Source organism: Setaria viridis, chromosome 2 (assembly GCF_005286985.2).
Source record: "Setaria viridis chromosome 2, Setaria_viridis_v4.0, whole genome shotgun sequence".
Classification (NCBI taxonomy): domain Eukaryota; kingdom Viridiplantae; phylum Streptophyta; class Magnoliopsida; order Poales; family Poaceae; genus Setaria; species Setaria viridis.
Genome location: NC_048264.2, coordinates 2,678,604 through 2,700,744, shown reverse-complemented (window position 1 = coordinate 2,700,744; position 22,141 = coordinate 2,678,604). Strand labels below are relative to the sequence as shown.

Genomic DNA, 22,141 nt, shown 5'->3' with positions numbered 1-22,141 from the left:
TCGAGTTTCAAATCTGTAAAACTTCATAAGTGTCAGCTATTTTCTTGACCTAAGGTCTAGTATTTTGGTTCAGACTGTCTTCAACTCTTCAGGTATACTATCAACAGAAGCATGGTATTGTTAGCTGAAGCTACGGGTCTCTTTCATTTACTGAATTTCCTCAGATTATCGCATTGGACAACACATAACCACATTACTTTTTAAGGTTTTTTTCATTCACATCTCCTACAGATTCTAGGGACATAGCTGGATAAAGATATATCTAAACTATGTGACACTGCATGGTACATAATTATATTTTCTGCATCCAGGCTTCAAGAAGCCAAGGCGCTAGTATTGTAGACAAGAAGAGCACCACCCAGCAAAATTCCAGCAAGAGTGATTGCCCAGAGCAACAACCCTGTCTTTCCTGCATAAATCAAGGAAGGAAGGTCATTTTTAAAAAGCGCCTTGAGAACTGAGACATCTGAAATTCTGAAGTACAGTAGCAGTGAGTGTTTCAATGCTGTTACTTTGGGAGGGTTTTCTGCGCATACCTCCAACATAAACGTCACCGCTTGGAGACCATTCTTCTGGGTTATATATTGGGCTACATGCATGGAAAAGATTAGCCTTGTTAAATTCGAAGGCGATAGATGAATTATGAATGCTATTCCGGTCACTATTTGACTATTTCTTACTGAACTGTACAGTTCCCTTCTTATCAGATCTGTATAATCTTGTATCTCTATTTTTTTTATCGAGTAATTATCTAGCACTAACATCAGGGTTGTGTTTAAAGTAAGACTAAATAGAGAATATGGTGATGTTGGTTATTGGTCTGGGTGAATTTTACCTGTACCCATCAACGTTTGCCCCGTATTTGCTGGCGAACTGATAGACGCCCTCCCCCTGATCAAAATTGGAACAATATTAGGTGACTGCGAGTCTGCGACGCCTTTTCTGTTAATTTTCTCTTTTGTTCTTGCAACCACAGAACTTACCTTGGCTGGCCTTCCAGATGCATCAACAATCCTCCTGCTGGCCCTGTATGTTAACAAGAAAAAGTTTGTGAGTATTGAGTATTCTATTCCAGGATAGTGCTACATGAAGAATGGCATCCAGGGCACTAGTACATATTTTTTTTGGATAATTCTAAAAGATTCTACGATTGGCTCTAAGGATGTGTGAAACAAGGAACAACGTCAAGGGCAAAAAAGTTGCTATGTCAGGTTCTTCAGGTTAACATCAGTGTTTAGTTTCAGTCTTTCAAATACTAGATCATGTTTCGTATATGTACTGACCGCAAGGCTGAGAAGTTGGATCTTCTTTACTTTCTTGGCCATTACTTTTAAGGCTGAAGCTCTTGCAGATGACTTCACGTCTGGGAACCTCGATCGATCCAAGAATGGAGATCGAGATGCTTTCAGAGCCAAATAGGCCATAACAGAGGCTGCCATGTTGTCTGGACGGCTCAAGATCACACTCTTCCTCTTGCTGTCAGTCCCTCTCTTTTTCTTGGCAAACTTGTGTGCAGTTCTTCTTGCTTTAAATCCAGCAAGAAGGGAGGTTAGAGGTAGGAGCAAGTGACTAAGCACGGTTTGACAAAGTGTCAGTTGCTGTGTGGTGCCGTGGACCCATGGGCCCGCTGTGTTTGATCAGTCTCTACCCCTCACATGACTCACTGAAGTCTGAAGCTGGTGGAATGGGAAGGAAACATCTAGCTGGTGATGGGATAATCCTGAGACTCTGCTTGGTTTCTTCAATGACTGGGAAATGTTGTTTCTTGTTTTGTGAGACAGTTTTGCTAACTGCGTGTTTTCTGAATATTTATACCAGAGAAAAGCATGTTTGGTTTTTGTCTTTTTGACCTTCTGAGGTATGCAGTGAAGAAAACGATTTATGCCAACTTAAAGAGAAGGATAATCTCTGGACTCGTGGTCATTCATTTGTATTGACATTAGGCAGGCATTTCAAATTTCAGAGCCATGGCATAGGCAAATCATTTGTGTGTGATGAAAAATCTATACGAACATGGTGCAAAACTGCAAGAAGCGGACAGGGTCACAAGGGATGACGGGAGAAGGTTCAAAGTGCGGAAAACACATATTAACACCTGCATGAAAATTTCAACAAAAAATATGGATGGATAGAACATATAATTATATAGGTGCATGCAAAATTTGAGCTTGAACAAATTGTTTAAATAGAAACGTAATGGCTCTTTGTTGGGCTAACGCTGGGCCTGAACCGTTCACCTCTAGGTCCAACAGAAGATCCATGATTGTGCTTGTACCTTAGTATGGCAGCCTCTCACGTGCAAGTGCAACAAGACGGTTGGTTGCAGTTGCAAGCAAGTACTCCTACTAGTATACTACTGACTAGCCGCTAGTATCTTGGCCACACGACTCCAACTCCAACAAATTAATAATCTAAAAAAGTTGCATAGGTGGCAAGTTTTTCCTGAAGAACAAGAATGGAGGGCACCATCATGAGACATGAGGCTCACCAAACTCTAGTCCTCATTCGCAATGATGGACATACAGTTAGGATTCTCGGCAGAAGCATCTGCAAAGAAAGCCAAAAACCCCAGGCAGAGAGATTGTTTGGGAGCCGCATACCGTGCAGGCACGGGTGTGTTCTGTGCAAGGGCATGTGTTGGTGCTGATGGGGCAGGGCAATCATGAATCACTCCATTGCTAGATACTGATTCTGTCTCCCAGTAGAGTGCTGAGGCCTATTTAGATTAGTTCACTTGTCTAAGCCCTAATCACTACCCCTAACCGAAACTCTACTTCGATCATTGTCCCTTTTTTCGTGAAAAATGGTGACAGAAGCATTGGGCTTGGTGGTATGGTAGCATTGGGCTAGTGATGAGTCTATCCAACCAGTGCTTAGTGGTATGGTAGCATTGGGCTAGTGATGAGGCCGGTTGGCATCATGCGTTTCTATTTGGGAAAGGTCGCAATTCGTGTGCTCTGCTAAAAGAAGAAGATCTATCTGGCAACATGGGCAGCAAGCCAGCAAAGGTGAAGGAAAAAGTGATGCTGCTTGGAGGTTGTTGTGGTTTCCATCATTGTTTTGCTTGATCTTTGCTGCCCCATGCATGGATCGGAATGTATCTTCTGTTGCAAGTGTAAAGCATGAGCACATACAAAAAGGTCTGGTTGGATGTGCTTGTACAACTGGTTCAACTCAATTTGTGAATCAGGTGGATATATGCGCGTGAAAAGTACAGTTCATGGAAATGAAATGACATGAAAATGAAAAGATCTTTTAGTTCTTTGCCAACCAATGGGGCATTCAGTGAGCAATCCTCGACCGTCTTCTTAGATAATCTCTGTTTTTTCTTCCTTCTTTGCTTAACCTGCAGTCAACTCATTGTTGCTAAACAAAAAGTTTAGCAAAAATGGAGTTAAAATTGATGCCTTTCTAAGCAAAAGTTGAGCAAGAAAGTATTGCCTTCTGAGCTTTGGTAAGCACGCGTCTTTTTAGCATGTATACTTTCTTGCTCAACTTTTTGTTTAGGAAGCTGGGAGCTCCTACTGGTACGTGCAAACTGTTGATGCCCAAAGCCAGAACATTTAGCGTCCTCTCTTCTCTGTAAAGAGTAAAGACACCTGTAGCATGCATGCGCCCCCATGTAAAGTCAGCAGTAAACAACAACTCACTCTTGTCCTAACTAGTTACCCAGTCATCTCTCAGAAGTCAGAATTACCATGTTAGCAGCTGAGTGGATCCATTAAGACAAAACACAATCTGCTCGATCTTTAATCTACTGAATTTTTACCCGTGACACATAAGACCACAGATGCTCATAGGTTACTCTGCAGTAATTCCCATTTCTTCTCTCGTCAGTTTTGCCAGGAGAAAAGAAGATTGTAATTGTACAGGGTTCATGATGGGCACTCGATTGACCACACCAACTAATACTTTTCTGACTTGTGATATAAGCAGGCTTGCTACTAATGCCAATCAAGAAAGACTACACTTGCAGTTCTCTTTTTCACTGCCTTTGTTTTGACCATTGGTGGAGCCAGTAGAATCATTTGTGGCAAGAGAGAACTGATTGCTCCTGTACAAGTTTGGTGCAGTCCCCACATAATCCATCCAAGCTTTTACTGTGTTGTCCTATTTGTGGATGCTTTCACAAGTTTGACAGTGACTACAATAAGTATTAACCTGATTGGACTCCTAATTGGCAGAGTTTGTGCTTGAACACAAGCCACGCTTTGCACCTTCGCAGCATCTTTCGCGTTGCAGGCAGAGCCGCAAAGGTAGTAAAACTGTAAAAGTAAGGCTCACTTGTGGGATCCAGATTAAGGTTAAAGAAGTGCTTAAAGCTAGGTAATTACTGTTGAATTCACCTAGAAAGTTTGGAAAAAGCTTCAAAACAAAAGTTGGGGGAAAAAGTGGCAGGCATTTCCTCTAAAGCAGCAAACTCAACAAACTTTGGGCCACCCCTGAACTGCACTGCATTTCTGCATGCCAGCAGTGACTGTGCAGTGGACAATCATGATCCACAGCTTCTCACTTCTCAGTTGGAGGGAGAGAGAGAAAGAGAGAAGCTCTTGAAGACTGCACAGCCTCGAGCTTTGGATGCTGCTGAGTGAGCTGAGGCCTTTGACCCTTTTATAAATGCCTAACCACCTCCTCTCTGGACTCCAAGGGCTAGCAATTGCAAGATGAGGAAGATCTCATCTGGCATCCATTGGCATTGCAAGAGGATGGGGGTGGTCCATTCCATCGATTAGATTTTGTTTCAATCACACTTCATCTCACATCTCGAATCATGCACTCGTAGACTACCACTAGTTGTAGGTCCAGTAGTAGTAGTAGTAGAATCTTTGAGATTTTAGCAGCAGGAATCTGTGTAAGAAGGGCTGCAAGAGCTCTGAATTAACTATGGAAGATCACAGGTGTGCTGGGGTCAAAATCCACATGGCCAACTTTACTCCATGCCACAAAGATGAGTACCCGTTTACTTAAAAAATTGGAGGAAAAGGGGGTAAAGGTGGCTCAAAGTGAGTCTGAGGTTCTTTACGTGAAAAGATTAAAAGTGCCATCCGAATGTTGAACTTTTTATCCCTATATTCGAAAACTTTGGTAAAAAAACACTTTCATTTATTTCAAGGTGGCTGCCTTGTTACTAAAAAATGGAAGGGAAAAAAGGAGTGAGAATTAGGATATATTTATCTGAAAAGTATTTTGTCGAACAACCTCTGAAAAGATTAAAAGTGTTGGCATGGAGAACGTCATTACGTAAACCCTTTTATTCTGGTACACAAAATGTGGGGAAAAAAACAAACAAGACAAGACTTTGCTAAAGAAATTCAACCCATCTTTCACCCATCGCGTGCAGCTGTGACTATAAAAACATTCGTGGTAATCCCACCTGGACCATGCGTCATGCATGTTCTAGTAACTTGGTAAGAATTTAAGTTAGTCGTACATGGATGGAAAATAAAACGAACCACGGAGAATGCTATTGCGTTAAACAAGTCGAGTAAAGTAAAGTGCACGGTGGACGAAGAAATTACCATCGTCTTCATGGCTCATTTTTATTGTAAGATAAAATACGTGGAAGAAATTGTTTTTTTTGGAGGCATACGGTGGTGGTCCATTTGTCGTTGTTCTCAACCAAAGACTGGAATACGGGATGACACACTAGTACAGCGTGTACTTGCAATCGGTGCTGAGGCAGCCAGGTGGACGGATGCAGTAGGGGGAGCATGTAGCATCAGGGGATCCGATGAGGTGTCTATTTTTGAACCGAGCCGCCCAATGCTTAGATTGGTAGTACAACCAACAACACAAGTCGATTGGATTGTAATATCAGCATGTACTGCACGACTAAAACTCATCGCAACTTACAACTCCAGCCCGTTGGTCGAATTGGGGCATCGACACGAGCCAACTCATAACAACTTACAATTTCAGCCGGTCCGATTGAGTCATCGACATCATCCAACTCATCACAACCCATCGACAACATGAGCCGGTCGGATGAGGTCAAGTGTAGGGTCTCTCCTCTCTTTTTTTTTACTGGCCTGCAGTGTTCTGGTCCACATGTCATGTGGACACTGTTTTTCCTCCCGCTTCCATTTGACCATTTGGTGAGTGGTGACGGTTAATGAGCTTTGGTCATTGGAATCTTTAGCCTGGGGTAGCAGTAATACTGCTGGTGCTGGCAAAAGCTGCACCAGCGGCCGCAGGCAGGTGGGGCCCCAACCCCAAGTAGTCGCAGGCAGGGGCGGGCCCAGGTAGCAGGAAGGATTCCAGTCCACCCACGTACGTACATTGTTCCGTAGCACGTACTACTAGCATGTATGGAGTACAAGGCGTCTTCTCACGATAAAAAAAAGGGGTCACTTTCTCCTGGATTTCGTTCACGAGACGCAGCGAAACGGCCGCTACACACCTACGCTGGCCTGGGATTCTCGTCACCCGACGGCGCGCCCGCCGGCCGGGCTGGCTCTTCTGTTTCGTCGGCCCCACACCACCAGGGTGGCGCGAAGGGGAGGCCATCGGCCAGGCCGTCGCCCGCCCGTTCCCGCCGCGCTGCGTGCGCGCGCTTCCTCGTCCTCGCTCTCTCGGCGCGGCGCGGCGCACGAGGCAGAGGGACCCCACCATTAACAAACCCCCAGCTACCGCGGAGACCAGGCTGGGCGACGCGCACGCGGCGCGGCCCCTCTCGCTGCGCCGTGGGACCCCGCGCCAGGTGACGGGGACGGGAGGGAAGCGTGCGCGCGCGCGTGGGGCCAGCCGGGGGCAAGGGGGAGTGAGCCGCCGTTTCGGGTTCGCCAGGGCGGAGGGAAACCCACCCACCCCCTGCCCCGTTTTGGCGGGTGCCACAGCAAAGTTCGCGGGAAACTCTCCTCCTTAGCTGCGCCAGCAGTAGTAGAGTAGCAAGTAGGCCCCACTACTCTGCCGTTTTGCGCCTCCACCCCTGCCAACTCTTGGGTTTACTCCTCGCGGGTTCCCCGGTCACGACGACCGGTCCGCGGGGCGTACGGCGTGGCACACGTATACGGCGGCTTCCGGCTTCCTGGCCGCGTACGAGCACGAACGGCCACACGATGACACCACGCCCGTGCCACAGTGCGTTCCTCCGTTTACCAACAATAGCAGTATGTGATTGTGATAGTGTCATGTACGAGACCTGCACTGGTTAGTTGCTGGTGACCACCGACCGTTGACTCGCCTTGACCGCCACATACATACGGTCTCGCACTAGGCTCGCGGTTCCCGTACAATCGCTCATCCAGCGTGTGTGTCTATATATATAGTAATAAATGACGATTCTCATTGGACACTGCACTTATACCTATCTTGACAATTCATGTTGTGCGTAACACGACTTAATCGTAGAGAGATAAAGTGTTTTGTCATGGTAGAAGATTATTGGCGGGGAAAAGGTACGTGCTATCTTGCTCTAGGTCTTGCTCGATATCCACTCATGGTTTGAAAATTTAACGACTAGTTATGAACTTTTCTTAGCTTTCTATATATAGATTCCAGCAATAATGATGTCATTCAAATTAGATAGGGCATCGAACTAACCCAACTTACATGTCAATCCATAGTTGTATGGTGCAACTCTGATTTCTATCATTTTATTTAGGTGCTTCAGTACCAGGATCCTCATGGACAATATAACTCTTATGAACGGATCAAAACTGTTAATTAATTAATACTCTATACATCTCAGTCCATAGTTGTACGGTGCCACCTCCAATTTCTATCCTCCATTTTGGTGCTTTAGTAGCGGGGTACTCATTGGCGATACAAGTCCTACGAGTAGACCAAAACCATCGATTCATTTATACGCTGCATCTCCAGCCCAAGCTTCGTTTTGACCACAAAGTCCAAACCACGCCCGTTGCAGAAAATCCAAAATTACCAACACTTCAAAGGACCATAACGCAAAAAGAACAATAAAATACCGACGCGGACCAAGGACAGAGAAAAGACACTCCCATCCCCCACTGCGCCTGCCTCCCACCTCCACACTCCCCACTCCATTCCCCAGCTGACTCCGCTTCCCCTCCCCCTCCGCCGCCGCCCCACAGTCGCAGCAGCCGGGAGCCCAACGCCCAACCCATCCCATCCCATCCCATCCCATCCCTAGCTAGGGTTAGGGTTCCGCACCTGCCGTCTCCCCCAGGGCTCCTGCCCATTGCCTTCCCCTGCTCCCCCCGCAACCCGCTGTCCATTGGCCGGTGCGGTGGTGCCGGTCCGGTGGGTGCTCGTCTTTATTCCCCGCTCGCGGCCGGATTCGTTTCGTTGCTCGGTAAGGAGGCGCGGTTGCTCGCTGCTGTTCTTGCTTGGCTTTTGCACTCGCATTGCATTGCATATTTGCATCTGGAGGTTTCTTCGATGTTTGGATGCATTGGCTATAAGGTACTAGTTGTAAAAGGGTGCGTCCTTTTGAGTTGTCCTGTGTTTATGGTTCGTGCTGCGGTGGGTGGTTGTTTTATTGGCCAAAGCTACCGCTTTTAACGGCGTAGTTGAGGGATTAAAGCCGTGGGGTTTAGCTGTTTATGTCCTTGAAAGATTATTTTTGTTCTGCCGGAAAGAGAGGCATTTTTTTTGTTATTTATGCTGCATTTTAACCACCAGCTCTTTCGGAGCTCAAAGATTCGGTCTTTAGGGGTATTCGTTGAATCTGGAATCTGTGCTTAAGTTGGCATTTTTGTGCTTATTCCAGGCTAAAAGGATTTGGAACGAAGGAATCTGGGGTTTTATGGCAAAGTGGCTGCTGTAGAGATCAGGTGAAAGGGACAAGTGTTGTGGCTGGCTATCAGTAGCAGTGTGCACTAGCACCCCTCTGATAGCAACCCTGTACGCACTCTCGCTCCATTTTCCTCCCAAGAAATGCGTCAGGTGCTGCGTTCTTGAATCCTAGTAAGCTCACAACCTATCTGCGGAGGGAAGTGGGTGGTGATGGGGCTTCTTGGGGGTTTCCTGCTCTTCTTGTTGCTTGCTTCCCCTGCACTTGGCCAGCTGCCTTCGCAGGACATCCTCGCGCTCCTCGCCTTCAAGAAGGGGATCACGCATGACCCTTCTGGCTACATCACCGACTCCTGGAATGACGAGTCCATCGACTTCAATGGATGCCCGGCGTCCTGGAATGGCATTGTGTGCAATGGCGCGAGCGTCGCCGGGGTCGTGCTTGATGGCCATGGGATCTCTGGTAATGCTGACATCTCTGTGTTCGCTAACCTCACCATGCTTGTGAAGCTCTCTATGGCCAACAACAACCTCTCTGGGAGCCTCCCGAGCAATGTAGGCAGTCTGAAAAGCTTGAAATTCATGGATATCTCGAACAATCAGTTCTCTGGGCCAATCCCTGAAGATATTGGCAATCTTCGGAGCCTGCAGAACCTGTCACTTGCTGGCAACAACTTTTCAGGGCCGCTGCCGGACTCCATCGACGGGCTTATGTCACTTCAGTCGCTGGATGTGAGCGGCAACTCTTTGTCTGGCCCATTGCCTGCAGGCTTGAAAGGTCTGAAGAGCTTGGTTGCGCTGAACCTGTCACACAATGCCTTCACAAAGGGTATCCCTGCTGGGCTCGGACTCCTTGTGAACCTGCAGTCTTTGGATCTGAGCTGGAACCAATTGGATGGTGGTGTTGATTGGAAGTTCTTGATTGAATCAGCTGTTGCTCATGTTGATTTCAGCGGGAACTTGCTCACCAGCACTACTCCCAAGGAGCTCAAGTTTCTCGCTGATATTTCAGAGACAGTTTTATATCTGAACCTGAGCAACAACAAGCTGACTGGGTCACTGATCGATGGGGTTGAACTCTCTACTTTTGGGAGACTGAAGGTGCTCGATTTGAGCAATAATCAGTTATCTGGTGACCTCCCGGGGTTCAATTATGTTTATGATCTTGAAGTTTTGCGACTTGCAAACAATGCATTCACTGGATTTGTACCTAGTGGTCTTCTGAAGGGGGATTCTCTGGTCCTAAGCGAGCTGGACCTAAGTGCTAATAACCTGACAGGTATTAACTCCACTTAACAATCGCTCTTTCAGTCCTCCTGTTCCATTTTCCTGAATGCAGTGTAATGCCTATTTTGAAGGTTAATTACACTGATATCTTCTTTTTCTCACAATACCAAGCACAAAAGTAAAGGTAGAACATAATTCTCATCTAGAACTCCACAGATGAATGTTGTTTTATTCATCTGATGCAAATGATGATTTGAGGTGCTTTACAAACTGAATGAAATTTGCTTGAGTTTGCACCAGTTAGCTTATTATGTCTTTTCCCTTAGGTTAGTTCTATGTAGTGCTTTCATTTGACATAAAACGTCTACTTCTGTTAACCCCTGCCCCATATTGATGAATCGGTTTTTGTTTTAAAAAATGGTGATAGCCAGATTGATACGGTAATTGGACATGCAGAGAGGCAGATTAGTTAAATGTGGTAGCATGATTGAGAATTGATGAATGAAAGGCGATATGAAAATTTTTGTTTTATGCATTTCTCTGTTTATACTGGAGTTGGGATATGTATCCTGATTGCAAGATTTCTCACTGATATGTTTTTAGTATATAATGCTTGGAAATAATATGTGAATGTGTGATGTGGTTTAGTTTTATTTACTCTTCCGTACTAATTCTCCAGACTTGCAACGAAATGTATCTTCACCATTCTAATTATAGTACCCCACTACACTCCAAGCTCCTCAAAATCAGTACCCTGTCGTGGACTACAAAATAAAGAACTAGGCCATCTCGCCATGTGATCAGCTTTAAAGTAGTGTTAGCCTATAAAACTTGGGCATGTGCCAAACCAGTTAGCTTATTTTGTTTCTTCCCCTGTAAATTCTTTGTAGAGCTTCCATTCAGCATTAAAGATTCTTTGTGCAAAAACTGTGCTCATAATATTTGATTACTGTGGCATTGCCTAAAACTTCATTAACTTGTCCACTGCAACTAATGAATTGGTTCTTATCTAAACGTTGGGTGATAGCAAGCTTGAAAGGAGTAGCATGATTGAGAATTCATAAATGAAAGGAGATCACACAACAGCCAACACAAACAAAAGGTTCTGTTAGGCGGAGATGATATACAGTTCTGTGTTTAGTTATGGAGCTGGGGAATATACCCTGATGGCAAGATTTCTCAGTGATGAAAGCAGATAATGCAACGGGCACACCATACAAATGTCATGTTCAGTTATACTGCATTGTGAATTTCTGTTCTTAGTACATAATGCGTGGAAGTAACATGTGAATGTGACATGTAGCTGTTCTATTTGCCTCTTCTGTAATAGACCTTTCACCTTTAGAGTTGCATTGCGACACCTCCACTAGCACCTTACAGTTACAGCTTCTCAAAACTAGTACGCTTTCCTGGCCTACAAAGTAAAAAGACTAGGACATCTTGCCATGCGGTTGGCTTTAAATGTTGTGGACTCCTTTGTCCTTTTTAACATCAGCAAGTAAAAGGACTAGCAGATGCAGCTGTATAAGCTATGATTGGATTGAACTGTTGCATCTCATAGTATGGTATTGGTACCTGATGCCTTGCAAACCATTGGCTTGCTTTGAGTAAAAATAATAACTGTGCATGGAGCATGAATATTAAGTGTGCTAATGCAGTTACCAGCATTTGCATATTTCTTTTCCTAGCATGACGTTCTCTGTGATGACAGTATGGACCAATTCGTTTCTTATATGTTGTACTGACTGTATTTACTTTACTATGCAGGGCATATCAATATGATCACATCAACAACTTTGCAAACCCTTAACCTGTCCTCCAATGCTCTTTTTGGGGATCTTCCGTTGCTTGCTGGGAGCTGCACTGTGTTAGATCTATCAAATAACAAGTTTAGAGGGAATTTATCAGTAATTGCCAAATGGACCAGTGATTTGGAATATGTTGATCTCAGTCAGAACAACCTAACTGGGACAATTCCTGATGTGAGCTCTCAGTTCCTTCGCCTAAACTACCTAAATCTTTCACATAATGGTCTATCTGACACCATCCCTGAAGCTGTTGTTCAGTACCCCAAACTTACTGTACTTGACCTGAGCTCCAATCAATTACGTGGTCCTATTCCTGCTGATTTACTCACTTCGTCCATGCTGCAAGAGCTCTACATCCAAAATAACATGCTTTTTGGTGGCCTATCATTTCCTGGTTCCTCGTCCAAAAATTTGAGTCTTCAAGTGCTTGATATTTCTGGAAATCACTTCAATGGAAGCCTCCCTGATGATATTTCCTCCTTATCTGGCCTCCGAGTTCTTGATATATCGACAAACAATTTCACTGGTCCATTACCTGCTGCTGTCAGTAAGCTTGGGGCTCTTACTGATCTTGACATGTCAACGAATCAGTTCACTGGGCCTTTACCTGAGGATCTTCCAGATAACCTCCTATCCTTCAATGCGTCCTATAATGACCTTTCTGGTGTCGTGCCAGAGAACTTGAGGAAGTTTCCAGAATCTTCTTTCCATCCTGGGAACTCAAAATTAGAGTATCCTGCTAGCTCATCTGGATCTGGGAACTCCCCATCTGGTTCAGGAGGTGGCAAATCACTCAGTACAGGTGCTAAAATAGGAATTGTAGCAGCTAGCATTGTTATTCTTGTCATCCTTATCCTTATTGCTATCGTATGCCATTACAAACGGATCTCAAGGCAGTTTCCTAGTTCAGAGAAGGTTTCAGATAAGAACCTCCACAGGGCTACTAAAGACTCTGCCAGTACGAAAGGAAAGGACAACAAAGGTGGTTTGGTCTCAGCAGATGAGCTTGTTACTCCTCGAAAGGGCTCTACATCTGAAGCACATAGCCAAGAAGAAAAATCAGCTGTTGGGGGCTTTTCACCATCCAAGGGCAGCCGCTACTCTTGGTCACCGGATTCTGGAGAGGCGTATGGTCAGGAAGGATTGGCACGGTTGGATGTTAGATCACCTGACAGGCTAGCAGGGGAGTTGCATTTCTTGGACGAAACAATCACACTTACACCGGAGGAACTTTCAAGGGCGCCAGCTGAAGTTCTTGGCAGGAGCAGCCATGGAACTTCGTACAGGGCTACACTGGAGAATGGTGTGTTCCTGACTGTGAAATGGCTGAGGGAAGGTGTTGCAAGGCCCAAGAAAGAGTTTGCGAAGGAGGCCAAGAAATTCGCAAACATCCGGCATCCGAATGTGGTTGGGTTGCGGGGTTACTACTGGGGTCCAACGCCACATGAGAAATTGATATTGTCAGATTATGTTGCGCCAGGAAGTCTTGCTAGCTTCTTATATGGTAATGCCATCATCTACTGATTACCTGTTTCTGCACATGCCTTACAAGTTACATGCACTAAGCTTGCACAAACTTCATCTGCATAGCATACTTGCAATTTCCTTGTACTCATCAGAGACAACAAAATTCAATTACTAACTCTGCTGAGATGTTTCTCTGAATGTGCAGATCGACCGAGCAGGAGAGGCCCTCCACTGACCTGGGCACAGCGGCTGAAGATTGCGGTGGATGTCGCCCGTGGCCTGAACTACCTGCACTTTGACCGCGCAATGCCCCATGGAAACCTTAAGGCCACCAACATCTTGCTGGACGGCCTGGACCTCAACGCCCGTGTCGCCGACTACTGCCTGCACCGCCTGATGACCCAGGCTGGCGTGGTGGAGCAGATCCTCGACCTGGGGGTGCTGGGCTACCGTGCCCCCGAGCTGGCAGCCTCCAAGAAACCATCCCCTTCATTCAAGTCCGACGTGTACGCCTTTGGTGTCGTGCTGCTGGAGCTCTTGACCGGCAGGTGCGCTGGGGATGTCGTGTCGGGGTCCGAGGGCGGTGTCGACCTCACCGATTGGGTCCGGCTGCGCGTGGCAGAAGGGCGGGGATCGGACTGCTTCGACCCGGCCATGGCCTCGGATTCAGAGAACCAGCAGGCTGTGAAGGGCATGAAGGAGGCCCTGGGCATTGCACTGAGGTGCATCCGGCCGGTCTCCGAGAGGCCTGGGATCAAGTCTGTGTATGAGGATCTTTCGTCAATCTAGCTAGGTTCATTCACTAGCACTAGATTAACAGTCTCTGTGAGTTAGCCGTGTGTGCGTCGTCTCAGACTCTAAGTACTGCTGTAGCAAGGAAATCCCAAGTGTATTTGGCCTCGTCTTGATGCCAGCTTTTCAAATGGTTGCCATTTGCCAAAGTGTTTCGCTGCTTCATTTTGTTGTGCGACATCCTTATCTTTTGCAACCAGTTCAGCATTAGTTATGTGACAGCCCTGAGTCTTCTTGTTCTGACCATGGTGCTTGCTCCACAGGAAGCTGACACAGAGGGCCCAAAAGTAATTTAGGACGGACTGCCCAACAGGCCCAATAGTCCTATTAGTGAACACGTGGACTCTTTTGGACCGGCAACCCGCGGGGCTCACTCAGTAGAGCCCGCTATCTGATGATCAGACAGCCCACCATCAGTCCAACTGGCCAACAAACTACGGAGTGGCTGGTTTATGGATCACACAAGCCCACGAAGCTGTCGACAAATTTTGGACTCCAGCCAGCGACACCGCGTTCAGTGGTAGGTAGGCGGCGAGAGAGCGCCGGAGGGGAGAGCGAACATGAAAACAACAGGCCTGTTCGACTATTGGGCTGCATCGCTCGGTGTGTCATAGCTTTTAGACTTTCTCAAAAATAAAAATTTATCCGAACACAACAAAAAAAAAAGCTAGAGTTATGCAAAACGACCAACGGAAAAAAAAAACTGAAGTCGATGCCTGTGGACAGGACATGCCTGCACTTGCCCGCTTCTGGCCTGAACGATAAAAGAAAACGGATGAACCCTTTTGCAAGTGGGCACCATCAGTGTTACCATGAGTCTATGCTATGATCCTATATTCCTATTCCTATCCCAAGCTCGGTGTTGGACTGTTGGCTTTTTGGAAGCTTGTTGCCTGCCCCCCAAACGAAGACAGAAAGGAAGTGAGGTTGGGATCGAGCTCGAGATGACACCGGGGTGGCCTCGATTAGAATAGGATCCACTACTGAATTGATCGAGCACACTACTGAATTGATCAAGCAGTTCATTTTATCAATTTTTTAAGTCAACCTATAACTTGCATCTCTAATCCTAACCCTCCTCAACCCCCAAACCAAAATGCTCAGTAATGGACCGAAACGTACGTGCATCTTGCGCGCGGGCATGGACGTTACGGAACGGAATCCTATGTACTTAGGGAGAGGATGGGATGGATAGTACTCATAGGATACCTAGGGCATGGCATGGGCGCGAGAGGAGGACGACGACGCGTGGGGCCGTCGCGCATTAACCGCCTGCCGCGCGACCGGCCGGCCGGCAGATCCGGCGATTCCGATGCATAGTCGCTGGCTGGCTGGCTGGCTATCCCAACTATCTTCTTCAGCCGTACAACGTACGTACGTACGCCGTCGGTACGCGCCGCCGCCGGCGCCCTAATTACGCGGGCGTCGCGATCGCCGGCCGCCTGCTGCGACCCCAACAGCCACATCCGCATGCAGCCGGATCCAATCCCTTGCATGCATGGCGAGGGGAGGAAGAAGCTGGGGTTAGCGTATTTTTTTATATCTAAATTCGTAGGGCAAATAAAGTACGTTTATTTTTCCTATATTCTTGTAGGATTTGAGGTTCGTGCGTAAAAACTCTGATCGAGTTGCTAGCAAGGTTCTCAATTTTGTTTTCATCTTTTTTTCAATCCTCATCGAAATCGCCGAAATTTCAATCGAAATTCCGGTTAGAAGGTGAATAGTTTGTGAACATTACTGAAATTTCGGTCGCCACCTAAATCACGAAACTTTGGCCAAAATTTTTATCACTGATTGCTAGGACTCATGTGTTATCAGGGGTCCGACAATATCTTTCTTAAAAGTGGTTGTAGGAGAGGGACTGATCATCAGCGACCTAGCAACGATGGGCGAGTGGTGGGAAGGACGGTGAGTATATAGGATTCATTATTATCGTTAGGGTTGGTAGATCGACGAGAGAGTTTTGGGTACTGAGGTTGCTAGCATGCGTCTTTATCTGTAGTGTTATTGTTAAGTCATTGTTAAAACACCTTTGATGATAAAGTAAACCAATTTTTTAAATTTTAACTATTTTTTAAATAAAACCTCCAGACAGATACTTCCATCTCGTGATGTTTTTGGTCGCGTCGGCCCACGTGGCGCAATAAAATAACGTTGTCACGCCACATGCAATGGCGTGACAAGCCTGCCACGCTGGTGCGGTGAGATGACATGGACTCCTCTTGTTGCGCCACTGCATGTGGCGTCACAACGTGATTCTGTCACGCCACTTTGCATGGAGTGACTAGAGTCTACTCTAGTTTAGTTTACTCACTTTTGATTATCTAAATAAAATAGTATTTGAACTTTAAATGTTACGAAACTTAGCATGCACGATATATAAGGTGTGAGCATTCCATTTTAGTAACATGTATAAGGCCAAGTGCTATGTATTTTGAAAATTTTAATTTCAAAGTAGGCTATGTATTATCCATATATCCCACTTAGGTTTGTTTTGGTTGTACAGGCAAAACAAAGAATGGTAGGAGTGTGAACATAGTTAAAATGAAATAAATATATCTTATGATGTAGTCTTATTCAAGTTTTAAAATATTTAGGGCTCGTTAAGTTATTAAATTGAAGGAAAGAAAACGTGGAAGTGAATTTATTTAGCACTTAGAAGCTCCTAAGAGGGATAGAGGATAATACATAGGTTACTTTGAAATTGTATATTTCAATATATGTAGCACTTGGGTTTCTACATGTCAGTAAAATGGGATATTTAAACCTTTTAAGTGCGCATGTCAAGTTTCGTGACATTCAAAGTTTAAATGCTATTTTATTGAGATGTGGTAACTATTTAACGAGAGACTAAATGGGATATAGTGATAATACATAGCCTATTTTGAAATTAAATTTTTTAAAATACGTAGCACTTGGCCTTTTACATGTTACTAAAATGGAATGTTCACTGCTAAGTTTCGTAACATTTAAAGTTCAAATACTATTTTATGGTCAAAAGTGAGTAAATTAAATTAGAGTAGACTCTCATCACGCCATGCAAAGTGGCGCGACAGCAGCCTTGTCACACCAGTGCATGTGGTGTGACAACATTATTTTGTCACGCCACGCGGCCCGGCACGACCAAAAGATGGAAATATTTGTTCGGAGGAGGGGTTATTTTTAAAATATTATTGAAAAAATGGTTAAAATTAAAAAATCCACAAAGTAAAAGGTATTTTCATAATTTTTTGAATAATATGAATAGTCATGTCGTGGTCAAAAGTTAATAATGACAAATATTTCAGTAACAGATGACAATAGCGTAGGTCCGTATGAAGAAGATTCCGAAGAAAAACAAGATTGATTAAAGGCTTGATATGATATACTTATGTAAGAGAAAAGAGGGGTAAATTTTATATAAGTTGGCCACACCTATCTGACAGATGGAAAAGTCTGACAGGTTTATTCATTCAGTCAACATTTAAAAGGACCTGAAAAAATTTCAAAGATGGAGAGATCGATGCAAGAAATCCAGTGAAAAATCAGCCGGAAATAAGTCTCGTGAGGTTGCTAATTAACGTCGGCAAGCTTAATTAGAATTGAAGAAAACTGCATTCATTCATCGCGATTAGGGTACTATCAGCTGCAGCTCGTACACATCGCAAGTTACATAGGAGTACGTTTCTTTAGACGGCAGCAAGAGCATCTCCAGCAGATTACTCATATCTCTTCTCAATATCAAAAACCTGTCATTTTAGCAATGAACCAGTCCAATCACCAATACCAAATTTTTTTTGAGATTACCATAACTCAACTTCTCTTGCCAACATGTAGGGGAATGCAACCATCCCTCAACCGGCAGTTATTTTTCGCACGTCGTTGCATCGACCTCACCTTGGCCACTGATGTGGTCGTCTTCAGCGAGAAAGCTCGCCGGCGCCGGCACCATGGCCCGCCCGCGCCGCCGCGACCTGCCCTGCGCCGTTGTCGTGGCCTACCATGGCACCGGCGCCGACACGCGCGTGTCACCGCCCTCGCCCTTGCCACGACCTGCCCGAGGCGCCACGGTGGCCCCTACGCAACCCGCCAGGGGCACCGCCTGAGCCCCTGCCACGATGCGCCCGCGCACTTCGCCACCCTCGCTCCTGCTCTCGCCCCTGCCCCATCATGCCCACCCACGCCACTGCCGTGGCTTGCCCGCGCCGTCGCCGGAAGATGAGAAGGGAGAGAGCGTGCGGGAGTGAAGGAGAGAGGGAGAGGATAGGAGAGATAGAGGAGGGATTATACCCACTGATATGTGGGACCCGCGTCCATGAAGGATGTAGGAGATGAATTTTTTGGTAGTCTGCTGCTGCAATAGTCATCACCTAAAACGCAAAAATCAGTATTGGCGAAGGAGAGAGAAATTATTTTGGGTACGAGGTATAAGTAACCTGTTGGAGATGCTCTAAGCGCTGAACGGCGCTAGTGGTCGATTTAGTACAGCGTACTACGTCCATAACATACGTACACACGTCATCAATACTTATACGGTGAAGAAAGATTATACGTAGACGCAATCGCTGTACGCACACAGTACACGCGTGCATGTACGCCGCAGGGTCGAGACGACGTGGCCGCTAACCTGCGCCATCTCGGATTCTCACCCGCCTGCTTCAGCCCCACTATAAAACGCGCGCTCTAGCTAGCGGCGAAGAACCGCGCGCGCCACAGCGACCGGAGTGGAGGTGGAGCCCAGCCCATCCATGGAGGCCGCCGCGGATCTCTCCGGTGCGGAGCGGGGCAAGGACGACGACGCGGCGGGCAGGCTCACCTACGAGATCTTCTCCCTCCTCGAGGCCAAGTTCCTCTTCGGCCGCGACGTCGGGCTCGTCCCCGCCGGGCTCCCGCGCGCGGCGCCCGCGGCGGGCAAGGTGTGCGTCCTGTCCATCGACGGCGGCGCGCGCGCGGCCGACGGGCTCCTGGCCGGCGCCGCGCTGGTGCGGCTCGAGGCCGCGCTGCGGCGGCGCGCGGGGAGCCCGGCCGCGCGGCTCGCCGACTTCTTCGACGTCGCCGCGGGGTCCGGCGCGGGTGGCGTCCTCGCCGCCATGCTGTTCGCGCGCGGGCCGCGGGGGCGGCCCATGTACACCGCCGAGGACGCGCTCGCGTTCCTCCTCCGCCGCGTCCGCTGGGGGACCTGGTACCCGCGCGCCGGCGTCGCCGTCCGGCTGCTCCGCCGCGGCGGCGGCGGCGGCCCCGGGTGGTCCGCCTTCGGCAGGGCGCTCGGCGACCTCACGCTCCGGGACACGGTGCGGCCGGTGCTGGTGCCCTGCTACGACCTCGCCACGCGGGCGCCGTTCCTCTTCTCCCGCGCCGACGCCGCCGAGTCCCCCGCGCACGACTTCCGGCTCCGGGACGTCTGCGCCGCGACGTGCGCGGGCGGCGCCGCGGCGGCGGCCGTCGAGGTCCTGTCGGTGGACGGCGGCACGCGGATCCGCGCCGTGGGCGGCGGCGCCGCGCTGGGCAACCCCACGGCCGCCGCGATCACGCACGTCCTCAACAACCGGCGCGAGTTCCCCGCCGCGGCCACCGTCGACGACCTCCTCGTCATTTCCATCGGCACGGGGGAGCCCGCCGGCGGTGGCAGCGGCCGGCGCGCCAGGGCGCCCGAGGTCGCCCGGATCGCCGCCGAGGGCGTGTCCGACATGGTACGGTACCGCAACACAAACGCCCATTGCTGCCGCTCCCGCATCTTTTCGCGAACGCAATAAATTCTCGTGCGCGCGCTGCGGTTTCATTGTACGCACGAACGAATTATGAGCGGCTCCCGTGGGTTGCGTTGCATTTGGTGTTTTGGTTGTTGGTGAACGCCACGTCGTACGGTGCGTGATCCGATCTGGCATGTTGGTTTAGGTGGATCAAGCTGTCGCCATGGCGTTCGGACACAGCAGGACGAGCAATTACATCCGCATCCAGGTAAAAGTACACAGTGTCAGCTAGCAGTAAACACGATTATTAAAGTGGTAGAAAAGAAAATGTTTAGCTACTGACTGCGTGAGTACTAAGCGCAGGGCACGGGGAGCCGTCGCGGCGGCGGTGGTGGGAGAGCGCCGAGGGCGTGCGGCGGCGAGACGAGGGAGCAGGCGGTGTGGAAGGCGGAGGCGATGCTGCTGCAGAGGAGCGTGGAGTCGGTGCTGTTCCAGGGCCGGAAGCTGGCCGGCGAGACCAACGCCGAGAAGCTGGAGCGCTTCGCGCGGGAGCTCGCCAAGGAGCACGCCCGCCGGAAGCAGCAGCAGCAGGCCGCTCAACAGGCGAGCCCCGGCGACGGTCCGCCGGCCGTCGTTTCTTCAGCCACACCCAAGCAGACGCCGCACAAGGCAACCACGTCGTCGTCGTCAGCCAGCAGCACCGCCGGTTCAACGGAGGCCGCGAAACCCGAACCTCCACCCCCGCGGCGGCGCCGGCGCGCGCCGGCTGCGACGACGACGAAGCGAGCTCCGGCGGCGCCGCCGCATTGCTAAGCTTTTGTACTCGACCGATTTTGCTGCTGCGTTCCTGTGCAGATGAATTCTCCCGAGACGATCGTTCATGCCGTGGCAGTGTACTCGTCGCAAGTTGTGTCATCGACTCATTGTGTGCAAGCTGCGAAGCTGGGGGGGTGGATTTGGTCTGCCCGCATATCTGTGCGTGCCCGTACGTACGCAGGTACGAACTCGAGGCGTGCGTACGTGTGTCCCGGTCGAAATGCCGCCCGCGGTTGTTGCGAATTGGGTTGGTGCACGGCCACCTGCACGTACGATACGACGGTACTGTACGAGCAAGAATTTACTAGGCGGCCTGCCACGGTTGGGTACGCTTCTGGCAGATGAGAAACCACAGCAGAGTTAATGCTTTTGCTCACTTGCTAACAAAGTAACAAGAAACAGCTACGCACCGATCGAGAGTGGTTTCTTTTTTTTTTTTGAATTCATCAATCGATTTTCTCTCCACTCGATCTTTGTTGAGTGGATCCTTTTCTTTTCTTAATAAACCCAGCAAAGAGACTCAGACATGGCTAGGATTAGAGACCGGGAGGTTCCTCTAGCAACAATAACATGTCAGCTAGTATATAAGTCATTGCATCCTCTAACAACAATTTGTCTACAATAAATAAAGCTATGTGTAAAAGATTCCAATAGGAAATTCAAATTTTGACAAAATTTTGAAAACTTTAACACTACTATCCCCTTAACAAGGTAAAATTCAAGCTTCTGACTCCGCCACTGATTGCCCGTGAATACGAAGAAGAAAGGATACAATGTAGGTGGAAAATGTTCGAATTGTAGGTTGTTTTCGCTTTTCTAGCTTCATACACTGTAAACATTTATATATCTAGAAAAGTTAAAACGACCCGCAATTTAGAAGGAGTACTTTCTTGTGGAGAAAATAAAATTGGCCACGACTGAGATATGCATTACCAATTGCATATGCATCTGGTACCTCCACGAACATCAACCTCCACGAACATCGTCGGCCGTGTGTCCATGAGGCCGGGCTTGTAGGCCGGCAAGCAGCACAGTTTCTTTCTTGCGTGTCTTTATTTGCTGCTGCCCTGCGCGTACGCCTTTTATTTTGTTCAGTGCACGTCAGCTGCAACGAGGAATAAACAAAATCCTGCTTCGAATCAGATGCGTTGGTTCTTCTGCTGCGACCTCAGGTGGGCAGCAAGATGCATGCCACCTTGCCTGCCAGGACAGGATCCCATACGATCAAGTTCGTCGCGGTTGCCGACAAAACTAGGAGTAGATCGAGCCGACAAAACTAGCGTGCGGGGGATCGGAGAAAATGGGTAAAAGCAAGCATTAAAACTGAACTTTTAATTTAGTATTAGCGTAGTAGCACGGCAAATGGGCTACCGTCCAAGCTAGGTTCACCGTACCTGACACGGGCCAGTACGGTACAGCAGAGTTAAAACCCTTGGACAACCAGGTGATCGAGAGCATTGGATTCCATGTTCGTTGAGCAGGCAGCGGGCGAATGGACGTATACCACCACCATTGTCGATCCATCGTTCCTTGTCACGGTCATTCACACGAGTAACAGTGCACTGATTGTATCATTATTATTCCGTTGTTGGGCATGCAGATCGACTCTCCTCGCGGCGTTGCGTTCGTCAGGCGCCACACCACACGCGC

General features: G+C 48.1%; 2 protein-coding genes and 1 pseudogene across 2 annotated transcripts; 2 read left to right on the top strand and 1 right to left on the bottom strand.

Annotated features, from left to right (window-relative positions):
* Positions 1–103: 103 nt before the first annotated feature.
* On the bottom strand, positions 104–1,538 carry LOC117845879 (photosystem II 10 kDa polypeptide, chloroplastic-like; annotated as a pseudogene).
* A 6,430-nt stretch (positions 1,539–7,968) lies between these two features.
* On the top strand, positions 7,969–14,171 carry LOC117844796 (LRR receptor-like serine/threonine-protein kinase GHR1). Its single transcript, XM_034725585.2, has 4 exons — positions 7,969–8,272; positions 8,690–9,991; positions 11,707–13,251; positions 13,420–14,171. Exons 2-4 carry the CDS (start codon positions 8,926–8,928, stop codon positions 14,001–14,003), a joined length of 3,195 nt encoding a protein of 1,064 aa, XP_034581476.1. The 5' UTR covers positions 7,969–8,272; positions 8,690–8,925; the 3' UTR covers positions 14,004–14,171.
* Positions 14,172–18,699: 4,528 nt separating this feature from the next.
* Positions 18,700–20,594, top strand: LOC117842670 (patatin-like protein 3). The gene is made up of 3 exons (XM_034723170.2): positions 18,700–19,675; positions 19,881–19,943; positions 20,039–20,594. Exons 1-3 carry the CDS (start codon positions 18,734–18,736, stop codon positions 20,486–20,488), a joined length of 1,455 nt encoding a protein of 484 aa, XP_034579061.1. The 5' UTR covers positions 18,700–18,733; the 3' UTR covers positions 20,489–20,594.
* The last annotated feature ends 1,547 nt before the right edge of the window (positions 20,595–22,141 follow it).